This window comes from Carettochelys insculpta, chromosome 2, assembly GCF_033958435.1.
Source record: "Carettochelys insculpta isolate YL-2023 chromosome 2, ASM3395843v1, whole genome shotgun sequence".
NCBI lineage: Eukaryota > Metazoa > Chordata > Testudines > Carettochelyidae > Carettochelys > Carettochelys insculpta.
The window spans coordinates 92,565,043-92,582,413 of NC_134138.1; the positions used below are offsets into that span (position 1 = coordinate 92,565,043).

The window sequence follows — 17,371 nt, forward strand, 5'->3', positions numbered from 1 at the left end:
GCTTGAAATAAACAAGGCAGATTTTCATGGAGAGCAGAGACTGGGAGTCAGATCTTTCGTTCAAGGAAACATTCTCATACCCTTCCTACCTTTTAAATCTGCATAAGAATTAACTTCCTATGCAAATAATATGCACTTACTTTCAGGAAGACATTACATTTCTAAGATTCAGTTAGGACTGAATTTTTATGAATATGTTGTACACTCTGTCAAAAGGGACTTGAACAGCCACACAACTGTAAACTATCTGGCATTGATACTACATAGCAATTGGCTGTCCTTCTGGAAAAATAATTTAACAATGACCCTTCCAAAGGCTGATTATTTTTTTTCCAGTAAATTATAACCCTGGGTCTGCCTTCAGTGTCATAAAGTTTTTAAAGCACTGACTTTTATATTACTGATGTTTTTATATTATTCCAGCTTCAGAAATGAAAGAAACAAAAGCTTGCAGTTTATTTAAAAATGTTTGTTTTGCTTAAGTATACATGTAATGGGTTTTATGAATTTTCTCAGATGGATAATATTTTACTTTCCTCTGTTTACAAATGCTTAGCTGACAAACAGAGAATACCACTGCAGATACCACAAGAAAAATCTCCCCTGCATCCACCACAGCCAAAAATCCCACTTCATCCACCACAACCAGGCATACCGCTGCAGCCGTCCCCTCCAAGAACACCACTGCAGCCATCGCAGCCACGAATAGTAATACAACCACCACCACAAGGAGCCCCTCTGCAGCCATCACAACCCAAAACTCCCTTACAGCCATCATTACCAGGTTCAGCCACTTCACATCTTTTGCCTGGATCAACTGGCATCATCATGGAGACAGGACAGGCTGGTCCACCTGGCATAGTTGTAATGTCAAGAAGCAGACGGCCTAAAGGTGTAGATGGTCAGTATACCAGGCCCATTGCTGAAGGTTATGCTGGAGCACCAGGTAAGAAAACTGAAACATTATCCACTTGATCACTTTATTATAATTGACCCCAAAGCCAGTGTAGCTGGGCTTACATTTGAATAAATTAGAGAACAGGGTTGTCCTGCGGGTGGTCTGCGGGCCAGAATCCGGCCAGCGGAGCCTTTTTAATCCAGCCCACAGAACTGTCTGCCCTGGTGGCTGGGTCACGGGGCCTGTGGCAGAGCCCTGGCTGGGGCATGGAGCCCACGGCAGAGTTCTGATAGCCGGGGCATGGAGCCACCGCCAGCCCCAGAGGCAGAGCCCCAGCTGGGGTCTGAGGCCCGTGGCAGAGCCCTGGTGGCTGGCACGTGGAGTTGCCCAGCATGTGGCTCTTCTGGGTAAATTAATTTGGGGTTTGAAGTGGGGGTTAAGGCTGGGGGTAGGCAGGGGACAGTTTGGGGCTGCTAAGGTTGTGGGTGGTTTGGGGCTGGTGGGGCTCTGGGGCTGGAGGCAGTTTGGGGGCCTTGGGGGGTTCTAAGGGTGGTGGTGGTTTCAAGCTGGGGGTGGGGGGATGGTTTGGGCTGCAGGGGCAGTCTAAGGATGGGGACGGGGCAGTTTGGTGCTGCAAGGGGTTTAAGCCTGGTGTGGGGGGGAGGTTGGAGCTATTTTGTGTTTGGCCCCCGGAACATGTAAAAATTGCTGTGTGGCCCCCAATGAAAAAAGGTTGTACCCCCCGGTACAGAACACGTAGCTCTGCTAAGATTATAGACAAGCAGCATCTTTCATCCATGAGTATGACAAGGGGAGCTGTCCAAGTCCAGTAGTGAGCTTCTCTCTCTCCTTACAAGGTAACATGAATGCTGTCCTTGGTGCCGGGGGCATACTGGAACTGGCTATGATATAAAAGGTGGCAGAACTGGAGTGTGATGCACTTTGCCAGTCCCCTGCAAGATAGGAAGTGATGTTTAACTGGCGCACGATAGAGCTGTTTTGTTAGAGTAGCCTTTGGCTGATTTAGTTTGCATGATGTCTGTTTTGGTCCCAGCAGGCATTCACCAGAGGAGACCTGAAGAAGGCATCAAGCCAACTTTGCCTCTCTGGCCAAAGCTGCACAAAATATAATCTGTCTTAATACAATCTAGGTACAGTTCTCAGCTAGCAAACTGTACTGCTGTGGTAGCTTAAAATAGTCTGATTTGCCACAGTAAACACAACAGAGGGGATGTGTTGTAGGGGGTCCCCTTTGCTATGGCTACTACTGTTTTCTGCAACTTACAAAACAGTCTTACTGGTACAAGTTTCTGCCATATGATGCTGTGCACATGTGGTAGACATGAGTTGCTTTTTGATAAAAAGGAAAATATGGGTAAATCGTTGTGATGTTTAGACTGTGGTGTACTCCTTACTCAACATGTGACGGCATTTGTTTTCATTTGTAGGATACCCAAAATCTTCTCTGCCTTCTGCAGACTCACAAGGTGAGTCAGTTGTTACCTAGGATTTTTTTGCTCTTGTTTCGTAAACAGAAAACTAGTAGGGTGAAACTGAAGCACTTGAAGTGCAAAGGGACAGTTCTAACCCCTAACATTGGAAAGAGACGATCTCCAGGAACGATAGCTTTCTCCCATTCTTTTCCACACTACCGCTCACCTCATGGCTGAGAGGATTTTTGGGGCATGTGGAGTATGAGAAATTAATGGAGAAAGTAGAACTTAATGTATACTCTTTTTTTTTTCTTTCAGTGCAGGGATAGTCACTGCTGAGAGCACTAAGTGAAAGTTATGGGTCATTTTTAGGATTAGCTTTAATTTTAAAGTCACTCTAACACTGTCCTGCCAACCCCAAGTGTTCAAACATAATGAGCCAAGCCTCTAAATATGAGACGTCTGGTGTCATGGAGATGAGGGTAAAATTCAGATTTTAAAAAATAATAATTTGGGTTTTATTATTTGACTTTTAGCTTTTTGAGCCTTTGAAGAGTTAATTCTTTCATACATTTCATACAGCCATCAGGGATTCATAACTTTATATTTTTGTTTTCAAATAATCACATATTCATCTGATTCTAAGCTGGAGCTTTGAAAAAAACCCAAATATCACAAACCTCAGTTTGAAGCGCTAATGTTGATATAATCATCCTCTTGTAAATCAGTACATTGCTTACCTATTTTATTAATCTAGATTATTAAAATTAGGACACTCACAGAAATCCATTGTTTATACACTTTATTCACTTTTATTTCTCTCCTCTTGGACAATGAAAGTTACTGAAACTATTTTCACTTTTGTTTGTATGCGTTTTAATTTACAGGGTCTCAGTACTGCATATCTGGGTTCCAAGCACTAAGTGGGAGCATTTGATATTTCTACTGGCCATAAATTTAGTAAAATCTTATGTTTTACAAAATCTAAATTTGAATTTGATTTGGTTCCTTTAACAAATCTGAAACAATGGCAGTTACAGTACAAAGAAGGAGACCTTACCTAAATGGTGTTACCTTTAATCTGCTTTAAAAATACAATGACATCCCTTCCTAGCTATGAAGCGAGCTGCCCCTCTCCTTGGGTGAAATCCTGGCTCCACTGAAGTCAATGGATTTTAGGTTAATCAAAATTAAAAAGGTAATATAGTTTATCTGAATTGTTGTGCTTTCTGTACATTACTGTACACCAATACTTTTGGATTATAACAAGTTTAAGCCTTTCAATAAATGAACAGAACTTACTTTAATTGGCCTAAATATTACAATCTCTTCCTTGAGATGTTAAAAAATTCTTTCAGTTTATATATAGATAGATTAGCAATTAATATTATTATCCTGTATCCTCCTGCTCTCTCTTCATAGAAAATGGTTAAATTAGATTCTTGTTTGAAGAAATGTCAGTAAAAATGAAACATTAGAATTTTATGGCATCTGAAGACATTTCCTGAGGACTTTGTTTGTTGGGGCTAAGAAAATTGCAGAGACAAGGCAATACACACTGGTGTGGGTATTGATATGAAGACAATTGTAAGCATTCATGCTATAATCCTGAGATTAAAACTAACTAATTAGAAACTTAATGTAGCTTTAGAGAAGAGTTTTTTGGGGAAGTGTGAGGGTGGGAACAGGAAGCAATAGGTTAGGGTTCTGGAAAAGGACAAGAAGTGAAGGAAAAAAGTGTGTATCTTGGTGACAACAAATGCCATGTTAAATGTCTAGACCAATATATTAAAATCATAATCTCGCAATGATTTTTACCTTTGTACCAATATTTTTATTTTATAGACAGCAGTGTTTTCCTTGGCATATGGTTAAACTGTATAGCTGCGTCTACACGTGCCGGCTACTTCGAAGTAGCCGCGCCAACTTCGAAATAGCGCTCGCCACGTCTACACGTGGTGAGCGCTATTTCGAAGTTGACATCAACGTAAGGTGGCGAGACGTCGAAGTCGCTATCCCTATCAGGGGATGGGAATAGCGCCCTCTTCGACGTTGAACGTCGAAGTAGGGCACATGTAGCTGATCCACGTCCCACAACATCGAAAGAGCGGGGTCCGCCATGGCGGCCATCAGCTGAGGGGAGAGAGCGTCTCTCAGCCAGCCCCTGAGCTCTATGGTCGCCGCGTGCAGCGGCCCCTTAAAGCTCCCCGCCCCCTGCCTTCCTGTGCAGGAAGCTGAGAGCGTGTGCAGGCAGCAGCAGTAACATGTGGCCAGCCTGCACGCCTCCCTGCAGCCCCAAGACACACCCCCGCTGCGATGGCCTCCTGCCAGCCCCCCAAGCACCCCCAGGGCACCCCCCCAAGGGGAGCCAGGGCTCCCAGCCTGGCAGCCAGCCCTGGAAGAGGCAGCGGGGCCCCTCCTGGACGGAGGCAGAGATCCAGGACCTGCTGGGGCTCTGGAGCGAGGAGGAGGTGCTCCAGGTAATGGGGAGCAAGAGGCGGAACGCGGATGCATTTGCTCGGCTGGCTGAGGGCCTGGCCTCCCGGGGTCACCCTGCCCACACTCCTGACCATGTCAGGAGTAAGGTCAAGGAGCTGCGGCAGGGTTACGCCTGGGACCGGGATGCGGCCAGCCGATCTGGGGCCGCCCCCGCCACTTGCCCCTTTTACAGGGAGCTCAGGTCCATCCTGGGCCCCCGGCACACCACCTCGGCCGACGAGCCCCAGCAGGCCCTGGAGGCGGAGTCCGCCCCGGGGGCAAGCCCTGCACCCCAGGGCCCCCCCCCCAGGAGCCCACCCCGGGACACCAGAGGAGGAGGAGGGGGAGTCCTCCTCCAGCGACGGGGGGCTCCAAATAATTCTGCCGTCCCAGAGCTCCAGCAGGGCATCCGCCCAGAGGGTGTCCCCCGACCGTGGGAGCGGACCGTCTGGTATGTAACCCCCCCCCAGTGCACATCCCCGGGGTTGAGGGGCGGGGACAACAGACATGACCAGGGCCCTCCACATGCCCAGATGACCATGGCCCCAAGGACAGCAGTGGCATGTCCCTCAGAAGAGTGCATCAGCCCCTGCCCCCCCAGCAGGACAGTGCCATGCCCCATCCCTGGGGATGGGGGGAGTGGGACCTAGGGTCCCCCAAGGTGGGGGGGTGGGACACCCATCAGCAGCAGCAGCATCTCCCGGGGACGGGGATGGGGAACCAGCAGCAGAGGCGGGGACAAGGGCCACAGCTCGGGGGCCACACTAACGGCTGTCTCCACTCTTCTTCCCCGCCTCCCGTGTTCTGCAGCTGCACCATCGGAGGGCCTGGAGAGTGCCGGCGAGGTGTCAGTGGACCCGGACAGCCCACCGGGGCCATTGCTGCAGGCCAGCCCCAGGGCAGGGCTGACGGCAGACCCAGCACCACCAGAGGACGGCGACGGACCCCCAGCTGCTCGCAACCCTCCGGCGGTAGCGGGAGGTGTTGGAGCGGCGGCTGCGGGTGGACGAGCGGCGCCTGCAATTGCAGGAGCGGGCACTGGCCTGGCGCCAGGAGGCATGGGGGTCCTTTACGCACACTTTTGAGCACATAGCGGACTACCTGGCCCCCCATGCCACTCTGCCCGCTCCACCCGCTGCTCCACCTGCCGCTCCACCTACCGTCCCACCGCCGTCCGTCACCCCGGGGCGTTCCGCCGAGGGGGACCTGGGGCCTGCTGACACCCGCCGGCCGTATCTGTCGGTTCCCCCAGCCCCCAGCCAGCCTTGGCCAGGGCTGAGGTCGAAGCGAGGGTCGCCCCCGCCAACCCCAGGCGCTGGACACTAGGGGTTGCGGGGCCCAGGATGAGCCCCCCCTTTGTACATATCCCCATTATTTTGTATATAGTTTGTGTTAGACCCCTGTTCTTTTATGATACCTGCCCCCCATGTAAATAGTTCCCTCCTTTTGTTCCACATATTTATATATATATATATATATATATATATATATATATATATATATATTGTGTTAATATTAAGAGAATTCACTGTTTTTTGGTTTGAAAAACAACAGGTCTATTTTTATTTGCAAGAAAAGTTGGGGGGGTGCTCTAGGGTGCTCTGGTGTGGGTGTGGGGGCAGGGAGTGTTGTGGAGGATGGGGAGGTGCAGTGGGGGGCCTGCCAGTGTTCACCCCGCAGCCTGGTCGAAATGGGCCCACAGGGCCTCCCAGACCCGGATCCACTTGGGGTCCACCTGCCAACTGGGGGCAGCTGCTGGCTGCACGTCAGCCCTGCCAGCCTCCACAGCCCAGCCCTGAAAGAATGCCTCCCCCTTGCTCTTGACCAGGTTGTGGAGTGTGCTGCACGTGCCCACAACCTGGGGGATGTTGGTGGGGCCTGCATCCGGGTGGGTGAGGAGACACCTCCAGCGCCCTTTGAGGCGGCCAAAAGTGCGATCAACCACCTGGCGCGCATGGCTCAGGCGCGTGTTGAGGCGCTCCTGACTGGCTGAGAGATGGCCCGTGTAAGGGTGCATGAGCCAGGGCCGGAGGGGGTACGCCGCGTCTGCGACGATGCAGAGGGGCATGGTGGTGTCCCCCACAGGGATCTCCCGCTGGGGGATGTAGGTCCCCGCCTCCAGCCGGTGGCACAGGCCCGAATTCGTGAACACCCGGGCGTCGTGGGTGCTGCCAGGCCAGCCAACATAAATGTCCAGGAAGCGGCCCCGGCTGTCCACCAAGGCCTGGAGGACCACCGAATGGTAGCCCTTCCTGTTCAGGAAGCGTCCTCCACTGTGCTCTGGAGCTCGGATGGGGATATGGGTCCCATCCAGAGCCCCGAAGCAATTTGGGAAACCCAGGCTGGCAAACCCTGCGATGGCAGCATCCGGGTCTCCAAGCCGCACGAGCCTGTGGAGGAACAGGGCATTGATGGCGCGGATGACCTGCAGGGGAAGGACATGGGAGAGCACCAGTGAGGGGTGTGCGGGGTGTGTCTGGCCCTCCCCCCTCCCGTGGGTCCTCCTACCTCCATGAGGACAGCCCCGACGGTGGCCTTGCCCATGCCAAACTGCTGCCCCAAGGATTGGTAGCTGTCTGGAGTGGCCAGCTTCCAGACAGCGATGCCGAGCCATTTCTCGACGCTGACGGCACGCCGCATGGTGGTGTCCTGGTGCCTCAGTATGGGGGTGAGCCACTGGCAGAGCTGCAGGAATGTCTGCCAGCTCATGCGAAAATTCTGGAGCCAGCAGTCGTTGTCCCACTCACCGAGCACCAGCCACTCCCACCAGTCGGTGCTCGTGGGGTAGCTCCACAGCCGGCGGCGTGTGCGGCGGGGGCGGGGGCCGGAGGACAGTAGGGTCTGGGGCTGCTTTCTCCTCCCCTGGGGGCAGCTCCTCCTCTTCTGTGACTAGAAGGTGATCAGCTGCCTCCTGCATGGCATTGAGCACGGTGAGCACTGCTCCTGCAGGGGCAGCTGAGTGGACGTCTGGCTGCTGCTGCTGCTGGGGGTCTGTGCTGCTTCGCCAAGGCGTGCGTGCCTGTCTCTGCAGACCGCGTGCTGTGCAGGCTGTGTGTGTATTGGAGGGGCCCTTTAAGGGAGCGGCTAGCTGTTGCCCCAGAAGTGCTAGTCCACCCTGTGACCCTGTCTGCAGCTGTTCCTGGCACCCTTATTTCGATGTGGGCCACTTTGGCATGTAGACGCTCCCCTGCAGTGCCTACTTCGATGTGGTGCTGCCCAACGTCGATGTTCAACATCGACGGCACCAGCCCTGGAGGACGTGTAGACGCTACTCATCGAAATAGCTTATTTCGATGTCGCTACATCGAAATAAGCTATTTCGATGTAGGGTTCACGTGTAGACGTAGCTTATGACATATAATGGTGTAATGTGCTTTAAATGTTAAAGATGTTGAAATACAAACACAATGTTTTAATACAAACAATGTTTTAATCTGCCAAGTATTATCTCCACTCAGGAAATACGTTAAATGGAATATAACCCAACAAAGTAGCTCTGTCTACTAGCTAGAGAGGAAGATTTAGTTAAAAGATTTCCTGTGCTAAACCTCTACCTTTTTTCTCAACTGCCCCAGGCGATAAGTATTAAAAACTGAAAATAGTAGGTAGAGACTGAAACTCTCTCGCCTGGCAAAATCTCTCATCCGTGAAGACCATAGATGTTGCTGGATCAGAGTGCTCCAGCTGTGTGGGACCAGAGTGGAGCCCTGCTGGCAACTGCAGGGCAGAGAGCCAGGTCGGGGAGCCTGGCTGGGTTTGTGCAGCCCCACTGTGTGGAGCCTGACCCCCATTGGGACCCCACCCTGCCAGCAGTCCCAGAGCCACAGGGACTCTGGACGGGCCCCACACCTTGCAGTGGGGAGCCAGCTGTGGCACGAAGCCATGGAAGCCTTGCAGCAATGGGGAACCCAGCCAGGGTGTAGGAGCCTGGCAGCCTCATTGGGGAGCCCTGAAGGAGTGTCCACCATCCCCAGCCAGCCTGGGGGGCCTGACCTCCCCTCATCCAGCAAATACCCTCTCTTGTTGCTGGATGAGGGAGATACAACCTGTATTTACATTATATATACATACTTGGTCTGTAACAACCTCCACCTCAAAGCGCCTCACAAATTCAGACCTCAGGTGCACTAATGCAACACTGTAAATACCTTGGTGTAGATCTTCTGCTGATGTTACTGGAGCTACTGATAGTTTATAACAGCTGAGGATGCACCCTGGGTTTATATCTCAAAAGAACATGGAGGTGAACAGGCCCTTCTTGTGTCTGAACGTGTGCTTCCCAAAATAGATTTTTTTTCCAAAGCTGGAACGTCACTTACTAGACTCTCCCACTCAATACTAATTTCTGCTCTGTACAGTTCTGCAAGTATTTTAAGTGCCAAGTTAATGGCTTAGCTCCAGTCCCCTGGACTGGTCTGGTCCCTTCTAGAGTGGTAACTTACTTATATTCTATACAATAGAATTTCATATAACCTCTCCAGTTTAAATTCCCCTGTTGTTCAGTAAAAATAAAAATAGCCGAGAAAATAATTCTTTACACTTGCATAGCAGTTCTTAGCCAAGGTTCTTCACGCATTTTACAGATGTTACTGTGGTAAATCTTACAGTTTGCTTATAAGTAAGGAACTAAATGTTAGCTGTATTTTGCAGAAAAGGGAGCTAACAAAAGGTTAAATGACAAACCAGAGTGGGTCCTCCTAAACTTTTTTTTGCTTAGAACAAATTCGGTTAAATTGGTGTTGAAAGAAAGAGCAGCAGCGGATAAAAAGAGCACATTAGAATTTTGTGGAGTCTGGAGCCATTTTCTTAGAATTTTTGTTCCTTAGGGGCTGAGAAAATTTCAGAGATCGGTCAGGATGAATAGGAGTGGAAATTGATATATCAGAGCTTGTCAGAGGCAAGGACTGAGCTTGTAAAAGTAAGGATCAAGCCAAGAACAGGACTTCGATCTTCTGACTCAGTCCTGTGCCTTAACTGTTGCAGGGCAATGTTACTAACAGACCCAGGGCAGAAACAGAATGACACTGAGTGTGTGTTTGTGTGGGCCAGATTTTAGTGGCAAGTATTAAAAACAAAACAAACCCACTACCCTAACTCACCTCAGGGACAGAGTTGATGTAAATCAATGTACCTTCGTTGATGTCAGTGGAACTACACTACTTTGCACCATCTAATTTCTCTCCCACACTTTTTATGACTAGTCACACGTCACCAGTAAAGTGCAGTAGAGCTGCGTGTTTCATAAATGATCGCACTAGTGTGCTGTGCTCTAACTGCCCTGGCTAAATCCTGCTGGCAACGTCCAAAAGATGCATCATTCACATTGATCTAGCACCTCTCTGGCACTTTTGTCTTGCCAGACAGACGAACCCCTAGACTTATTTAGGAGCAGCTGCAGGGGTGGATCTAATGCTTTGTCTACCCTGCCAATTGAGTGACAAAATTCTGTCATTCACAGGTGTTTAAAAAAGATCCCCCTGAAATATAAAAGTTTTGCCAGGGCAAGTGGCAGTGTAAACGTCTCACTGTCAGGAGGAGCCCTGTACTGTTGACACTGCAAACACTATCCATGGGGGTGGAAGTATTTTGTCAGAAAAAGTGCCGACAAACAGCACTGCCCAATTTTAGCAACATAACTGTATCGCTAAAAGCTGTGTAGGGTAGACAAAGTCTTGTGTAGTCTGACTGATGTGCATCTAATGAAGTGGGGTCCAGCCCATGAAAACTTATGTCCACATAAAAAGTGTTAGTCTTTAAGGAGCCACAGGACTCCTCGTTTTTACAACATGTAACTTCATCTTTCCAGGACCCACTCCAGAAGGAGTAAGTTACATTTCCACAGACTCAGGCTACGTCTACACTATGAGACAAATTCAAATGTAAGGCAGTTAGCTCAATACTACCACATGACTGGCTTCACTGTAAATATCATTAGCTCGATTTAGGGAGCACCAATATTGATATCAAAATCACTGGTACCTACTGGGTGTAGTGTCAGGTTCTGATTTAGAAGTTTAATTAAAGGCCACTATGGAAGTATTAAAATCAAATTTATTATCCTCTTGAGGTGTCCCTTATGTAACCCACAATGCCCCTCAGTGCTCCGCTCTGGCCGCTGCTCTCCAGGTGCACAGGAATTAGGTAATAAGAAACCCATGAATTTGAATTCGGCACCAGGAAGCCTGTGGCTGGGGGTGCAGAGGGGTCATGCTTATGTGAGAGACTGAGTAACTGCTATTAATTCAGCTCTGGTTCTGTCTCTACCTCTGCAAGCTGATTTCTTTTTTCTCCAGTGCTGGCATCAACCCCTGCCCCTCCACACCACATGGCAGCTAGGTTGTTGCGGGGGTTGTGCTTATATGAGAGGCTGAGAAACTTCTTTTCTGTGCTTTACATTTGTGTAGGGGCTCCTCCCCTCCACACACACAGGCCCCACACAGTCATTAGCATGCGGGCGGCCACGGCGCTTCGAAATTGACACGGCTCGCCGCCACGTGGCTCGTCCTGACGGGGCTCCTTTTCAAAAGGACCCCGCCTACTTCAAAGTCCCCTTATTCCTATGAGCAGGAAGTAGGTGGGGTCCTTTCAAAAAGGAGCCCTGTTAGGGTGAGCCGCGCGGCGGCGAGCCGCGTCAATTTCGAAGCGCCATGGCCGCCCGCATGCTAATGAGGCACTGAATATGTATTTCAGTGCTTCATTAGTAAACTTCGAAATGGCCACTTGCATGGCCATTTCAAAGTTTGCGGCTAGTGTAGACATAGCCTAAGAAAAACAAGACAAGAGAGATTTTATTGTGCGTGTTCATGTTGATCTGGTAGTGGAAAATTTGCCTTTGGAGTGGAAGCACAGATCCTGCAAAGAAGCAGTGCATTACCACTGACTGTAGAAGAGAGCAGGGATATCAGCCAGGATGATGAACCAGAGGAAGCTGAGGGAATCAGGCAAGATTGTACTCATTGTAGTTTGTAGGTAGTCTGTTGTGTCCGACAATGATGTCTTGAGCTTGCACAGGCTCATTGGTTGTGGACTCACATGTGGCTGCGGAGTCCAAGCTTTGAACAGCATGTGCATTCACAGTGGGGGTAAGGGAATTGTCCTGGCTCTGTTGGTGCGGTTGCTGCTGTTGCTTTCTTCCTCTCATGAGCATCAATGAGGCATACGCGTCGCTGCTCTTCAAAGTTGTCATACACATGTTGTACGAGAGCACGCCAGCCTGTTCAGTCTTTTGCATGCTGCTCTAGCTGATCTGGTTTTAAACCAGCATGAGCAGTGTTGGCCTTCGTGCAGTCTTTATATCTCTTGCGAGGCCCACCTTGATTCCTTTTGCCCTGGGAGAGTTCATCGTAGAGGAGTTGCTTAGGGATTCTTGACTCCTCCATTTGTATGACGTGCCCTGTCCAGCGAAGCTGGGCTTTCAGAATCACGGCTCCGATGCTTGTGGGTCCTGCTCTGTCCAGGACTTACAGGTTCGTAACTCTGTCCTGTTATCAAACATGCAGTATTGACCTCAGGAGGCGTGTGTGGAAGCGCTCCAGCAGTTTTATGTGTTTTCTGTACAAGGTCCAGATTTCACAACTGTTTGATGATGAGCTGGAGAGCAGACTCCTTGTGTGCCACAAGTGCACAGTCATCAGCAAAAAGGGCTTCAAGGATGAGCCTCTCAAGCGTCTTGGTTTTAGCATTCAGACGACGAAGGTCAAAAAATGACCCATCAAGTCTGTATTTCATGTAGACTCCATAGTCCAGGTCCCTAACTGCCTGGCTGAGGATGCACATGAAAAAGAGGTTGAATAACACTGGGGCCAGCACACACCCTTGCTTCACGCCACTGGATATCTCAAATGGATCCAAGGACTCGCCATTTGAAAGAACAAAGCCAGTCATGTCATCATGGAACAGGTGTATGAGGTTAACAAATCTTCTCAGGCAGCCAAGTTTTGACAGGATAATCCACAGGGCTTCTCTGTTGATGGTGTCAAACGCCTTGGTCAGGTCTATAAAGACAGCCTACAGATCCAAGTTCTGCTCTATGCACTTTTCCTGGACCTAATGAACAGCAAAGATCATGTCAGTGGTGCTGCGGCCTGGGTGAAAACCACACTGTGCCCCTGGCAGGTTCTCCTCTGAGATGTTGGTGATCAGGCGGTTGAGGATGACTCGAGCCAAGATCTTTCCAGCAGTACAGAGAAGGGAGATGCCCCGGTGATTTCCACAGTCAGCTTTGTTGCCCTTGTTCTTGAAGAGTGAGATGATGGTGACATCCTTAAAGTCTTTGGGTGTGTCGTCTTCTTCCCAGATGCTGATTAAGATGTTGTGAAAGGCTTCAAGTGACAGTGGTCCTGCCGCTTTGGAAATTTCAGCAGGGATACCATCCATCCCAGGGACTTTGCCAGAGCTGGTCTGGCTGATTGCCTTTTTGACCTCATCCATTGTAGGGGGCAGGTCAAGACTGTCTGTTTTGGGTTTCTGAGGGATCTGGTCTAGGGCCACAGAGTCAACAATGGAGGGTCTGTTGAAAAGGTTGCTGAAGTGTTCTCTCCACCTATTCTTGCTGCTATTTTTCTCCCTCAGAAGGGTCATGCCATCTGTAGACAGGACAGGTGTAGTACTTGACTTTGAAGGTCCATATATAGCTTTGATAGCACTGAAGAACATCTTGGAGTTCTTGGTGTCAGCGTAGTGTTGGACTTCATCAGCTTTACTCTCCCACCACTCATCTTGCATTTTACAAAGTGCCGTTTGCGCCTGGCTCTGAAGGTGTTTGAAACGATCACGTTTGGAGATTGAGGACTGATCATTTTGCTATAGCAGAAGTGCATTCTGTTTTTCCTCTAAGATCTTCATGATGGCTTCGCAATTTTCATCAAACCAGTCTTGGTGAACTCTCTTTTTCAGTCCTAGTGTTGACTTGGCTGACTCCATTACCGGGGTTTTGAACTTGTCCCACTTTTGTGTTAGGTCTCCAGTCAGAGGTCCATGGGACATCAGCACTTCGTAAAGGCAGGCTGCAAATTTCTCACAATGACCAGTATGTTGCAGCTTCCCAATGTTGAAGGAGGGTCTGACAACCTTGAGCTTCTTGCGGTGCAGTGGTGTGATGTGCAGCATAAGGACTGATCTGACGAGTCTATGATCAGTCCGGCACTCAGCTCCCTGCACGGCTCTGGTGATCTTAACATCTTGAATGTCCTGCCTGCGACTGATGATATAGTCAATCAGGTGCCACTGTTTTGATCTCGGGTGCATCCATGTGATCTTGTATTTATCGGCTAGCCGGAAGAGTGTGTTGGTAATCGTCAGGTTGTTTTCTGCATGCAAGCTCAGCAGAAGGTGGCCATTGGTATTCATGTTACCAACACCATGATGCCCCAGTACACCTTTCCAGTTCCGACAGTCCTTGCTGACCCTGGAGTTGAAGTCACCCAACAGGAGAAGCTTGTCACTAGGGGGAGTTGCTTTCACAAGATGGTCACGGTCCTCACAGAAACTTTCTTTTGTGTTAGAGATGAGAAACCTCCCTTTGAAGAAGAGTATGCTTGGAGGGTTTTATTGAGGCAGGAGCAGCCAGTGGCAGCATGGCTCCCAAAGAAAGGAGCGCAGAAAGCAACATGAAATATCTGGACTGAAATCCTGGCCCCAGTGAAGTCTATGGCAACACTCTTGTGGCACTGTAGGGAAGGGGTGGCCAACCCATGGCTATCGAGCTACGTGCAGCTCTTTGAGCCACTAAATGCAGCTCCTCCTTGGAGCCATGTGCCAGGAGTTCCATCTGTCGCTCTGTACATGCTCCCTGGTGCTTGTTGGGAGAAATGCGTGGCAGCAGTGATTCTGGTGAGTTGCTGGGGTTGAATTAGAGCGGGGTGCAGGGGAGAGGGGGCTTGAGGGGTGACTGGCTCTGAAGGAGGGGAGGGGTATTGGATTAGTGTGTGGAGCTGGGGTTGCTTGACTCTAGAGGAGAGGAGGGGGATTGAGCCATGTATTATATATTTATCAATCTGTCTAGATATATAGGATAGATGGACTTCACTGTATATATATATTTTTTTTTTTTCATATCCGGCAGCCCTGGGACAGGGAGGTTGCAGATCAAATATTCTGGTTAATAGAGAGGTATACCTAGCAATGCATAACGCTAAAGAAAAACAAGGTTAGATATTAAGAAACAAAAATGTATGCTGAGTACTTTATTTCCCAACAGTAGTACTGTAAACTTATCCTGTACTTGCTGCATTTATCTATTTACTTTCACTGGTATGTATGTATGGAGAACATAACTAAAATGTACTTATGGTTAAAATGCTGGTTATTTGAGAGTTCCAGATGACAGAATGCTGGATATGCAAGAGTTTACTCTAATATGTGGCTCTTTGCACTCTATTCACATGAGTTGTTGCACTCTGCCTGGGGCTTTTAGTTCCTAAGTGGTTAGCCACCGCTGTTGTAGGACATTCCCCTTGCAGACCCTTTCTCAAGAGGAGCATGTGTTAAAGAAAACCCTGCTAGGTATACCTAGTTGCCAAGGTCCTATGCTGCTTTTTGGTAGATTGTGCTATGAGAGGAAACATTTTGGGTCTCGATTTTCTATGCTGTGACAACTGGAAAATGACCCAGTGGCACTCATGCCAGTCTCTCTAGAATGACAGTTTGTTAGCTTGCGCCCACTGTTTTCCAACTCTGCCATATGCCTCGAGTAAAAGGCAACAGCTTTATCCTGTCTCTGGATTCTCTTCTTTCCCATTGTAGGACCTACTGCTGCTGCCACCTCTCTGGTGTCTTTTTCAGCTGGTCTTACTCAGAAGCCTTTTCCCAATGACGTGGGCGTGGTCCATTTTAACAAAGTACTTGTGAATGATGGACACTATTATAATCCTAACACAGGTAACAGTCAAAATGGGACATGTGGGAAGCTGGCTGGGCAATATAATGGCATACAGACATTACATTGAGTGCTGCCACCTGCTTGTGCTGGAGAAACAAAACTCTTAGTTCTGTAGTGTAAATCAGTTGTTTTAACCCAGGTGGTTCTGTTATAGGTATTTGATGACCCAACCTTTAAGTGCAAGTATTATGCATTCACAAAGACTGTTACAGGTAATTCAGGTTGCTTAGCAGAGCCTTGCTAAGTTCCCTCTAAGCCTGTGGTGTCCTACATACTAGCCACATGTAGCTAATTGGCCGGTTGAGTGTAGTTACGTGGTTTGAACAATAAACATATTTTCAGCGTAAAGTGGCTAGTTCACTATTGCAAGATGTAGTTGTAAGCTCAGGGTAGTTAACTAATGTGTGAGAACGATGCACTTCAGCTGAGGTAAACTTGCCAAGGTCATCCTATACCTTTGCCTCACCTTGAGCTTAAGCCCCCATGGTTGTGGTGTGCTCCCAGTTTCCCAGCTGTCATCTCCCTTGCTATCTGTGACCTGCACTGCATGTGCCCATTTGCTTCCAAACCCCAACAGTGCTGAGTGTATTATAATGCCTAACTCTCTGGGTGGCTCTAACTCGCTCTCTCTCTCCCTTTTTGCAGCCAAACCTAAGGGTGAAGACCTGACCTCTATACCCAAATTAATTTTTTTTTCTCAATTAACATTGTCAGATTTTTCTGCTGGATGTAGTCTGGGTGTGGTTAGTTTGGGCCTTCTCACTCTCTTACTCCAGCACTTGGGCGCACCTTGTGGAACTATTGTTTTGCACTGGCTAGTGTGTTGGGTGGTGGGAATAAGATCAGGCTAGATAATGAACAAATTCCACACACTCCAATGTCTGGGTAGGAGGAAGGGGATAACTTTGTGGTTTTAAAATGAATTTATTCCTACTGCATTCAAATTTCCACTAGTAAAACCAGCTGTCTCTTTGCAGGCATCTTCACATCTCCCTATGAAGGACGTTATTTGATCACTGCTGTCCTTGCTCCTGAAAGGGATGAGTACGTAGAAGCAGTGCTGTCTGTCGCCAATGCAAGTGTTGCTCAGCTCCACACAGCTGGTTATAGAAGAGAACTACTTGAGTATCACAAACCACGATTAGGGAAACGAACCTGTGGTGGTGCTGGAACGTTCCACCTTGTTCTTCACCTAAAAGCTGGAGATGAAGTAAACATTGTAGTTACTGGAGGGAAACTGGCCTATACAGACTCTGATGAAATGTACTCCACATTTAGCGGTGTTCTTCTGTATCCTTCCATTTTTCATGTCTAGGTTCCCCGTAAAAAGGAGAGAAGGGTAAGATATTCAGAAGGTAATAAAATTTGAAGTCTAATATATTCATTTTACATATTTGATTTGTGTTTGGGCTTATGGTCCACATTTAATTCTCCCCACCCCACCCTCAAGACTTTTTAAATACAGCAGTTATAAAAGGCGTGTTTACCCCAGTTAATTTAACTCCTTCCCTCAAGGCCTAGAAATTGGTGTCAATACATTTGTAGCCAGCCTGCGTAGTTTGTACAGGTTGAACCTCTCATCTGGCAAGATCCGTAATTCACCATGATTTCAGTTAGCTGGGTGATCACTTATCAGGGATGTGACCAAGTTTCCATAGTCCCATAAAGTTTGGTTCCACCCAC

The 17,371-nt window shown here is 48.7% G+C and overlaps 1 protein-coding gene across 3 annotated transcripts in view; it reads left to right on the forward strand.

Moving 5' to 3' along the window:
- EMILIN2 (elastin microfibril interfacer 2) overlaps window positions 1-17,066 on the forward strand; it is a 67,847-nt gene extending 50,781 nt beyond the window's left edge. For 2 of the 3 annotated variants that reach the window (XM_074987363.1, XM_074987364.1), the window contains exons 5-8: window positions 557-946; window positions 2,347-2,385; window positions 15,553-15,687; window positions 16,666-17,066. In XM_074987363.1, coding sequence (XP_074843464.1) covers window positions 557-946; window positions 2,347-2,385; window positions 15,553-15,687; window positions 16,666-17,003 — 902 coding nt within the window. In that variant the 3' untranslated portion in view covers window positions 17,004-17,066. Of the gene's footprint in view, window positions 1-556; window positions 947-2,346; window positions 2,386-3,218; window positions 4,118-15,552; window positions 15,688-16,665 lie in introns of those variants that run through there. The other variant, XM_074987365.1, reaches the window with a different exon arrangement.
- The last annotated feature ends 305 nt before the right edge of the window (window positions 17,067-17,371 follow it).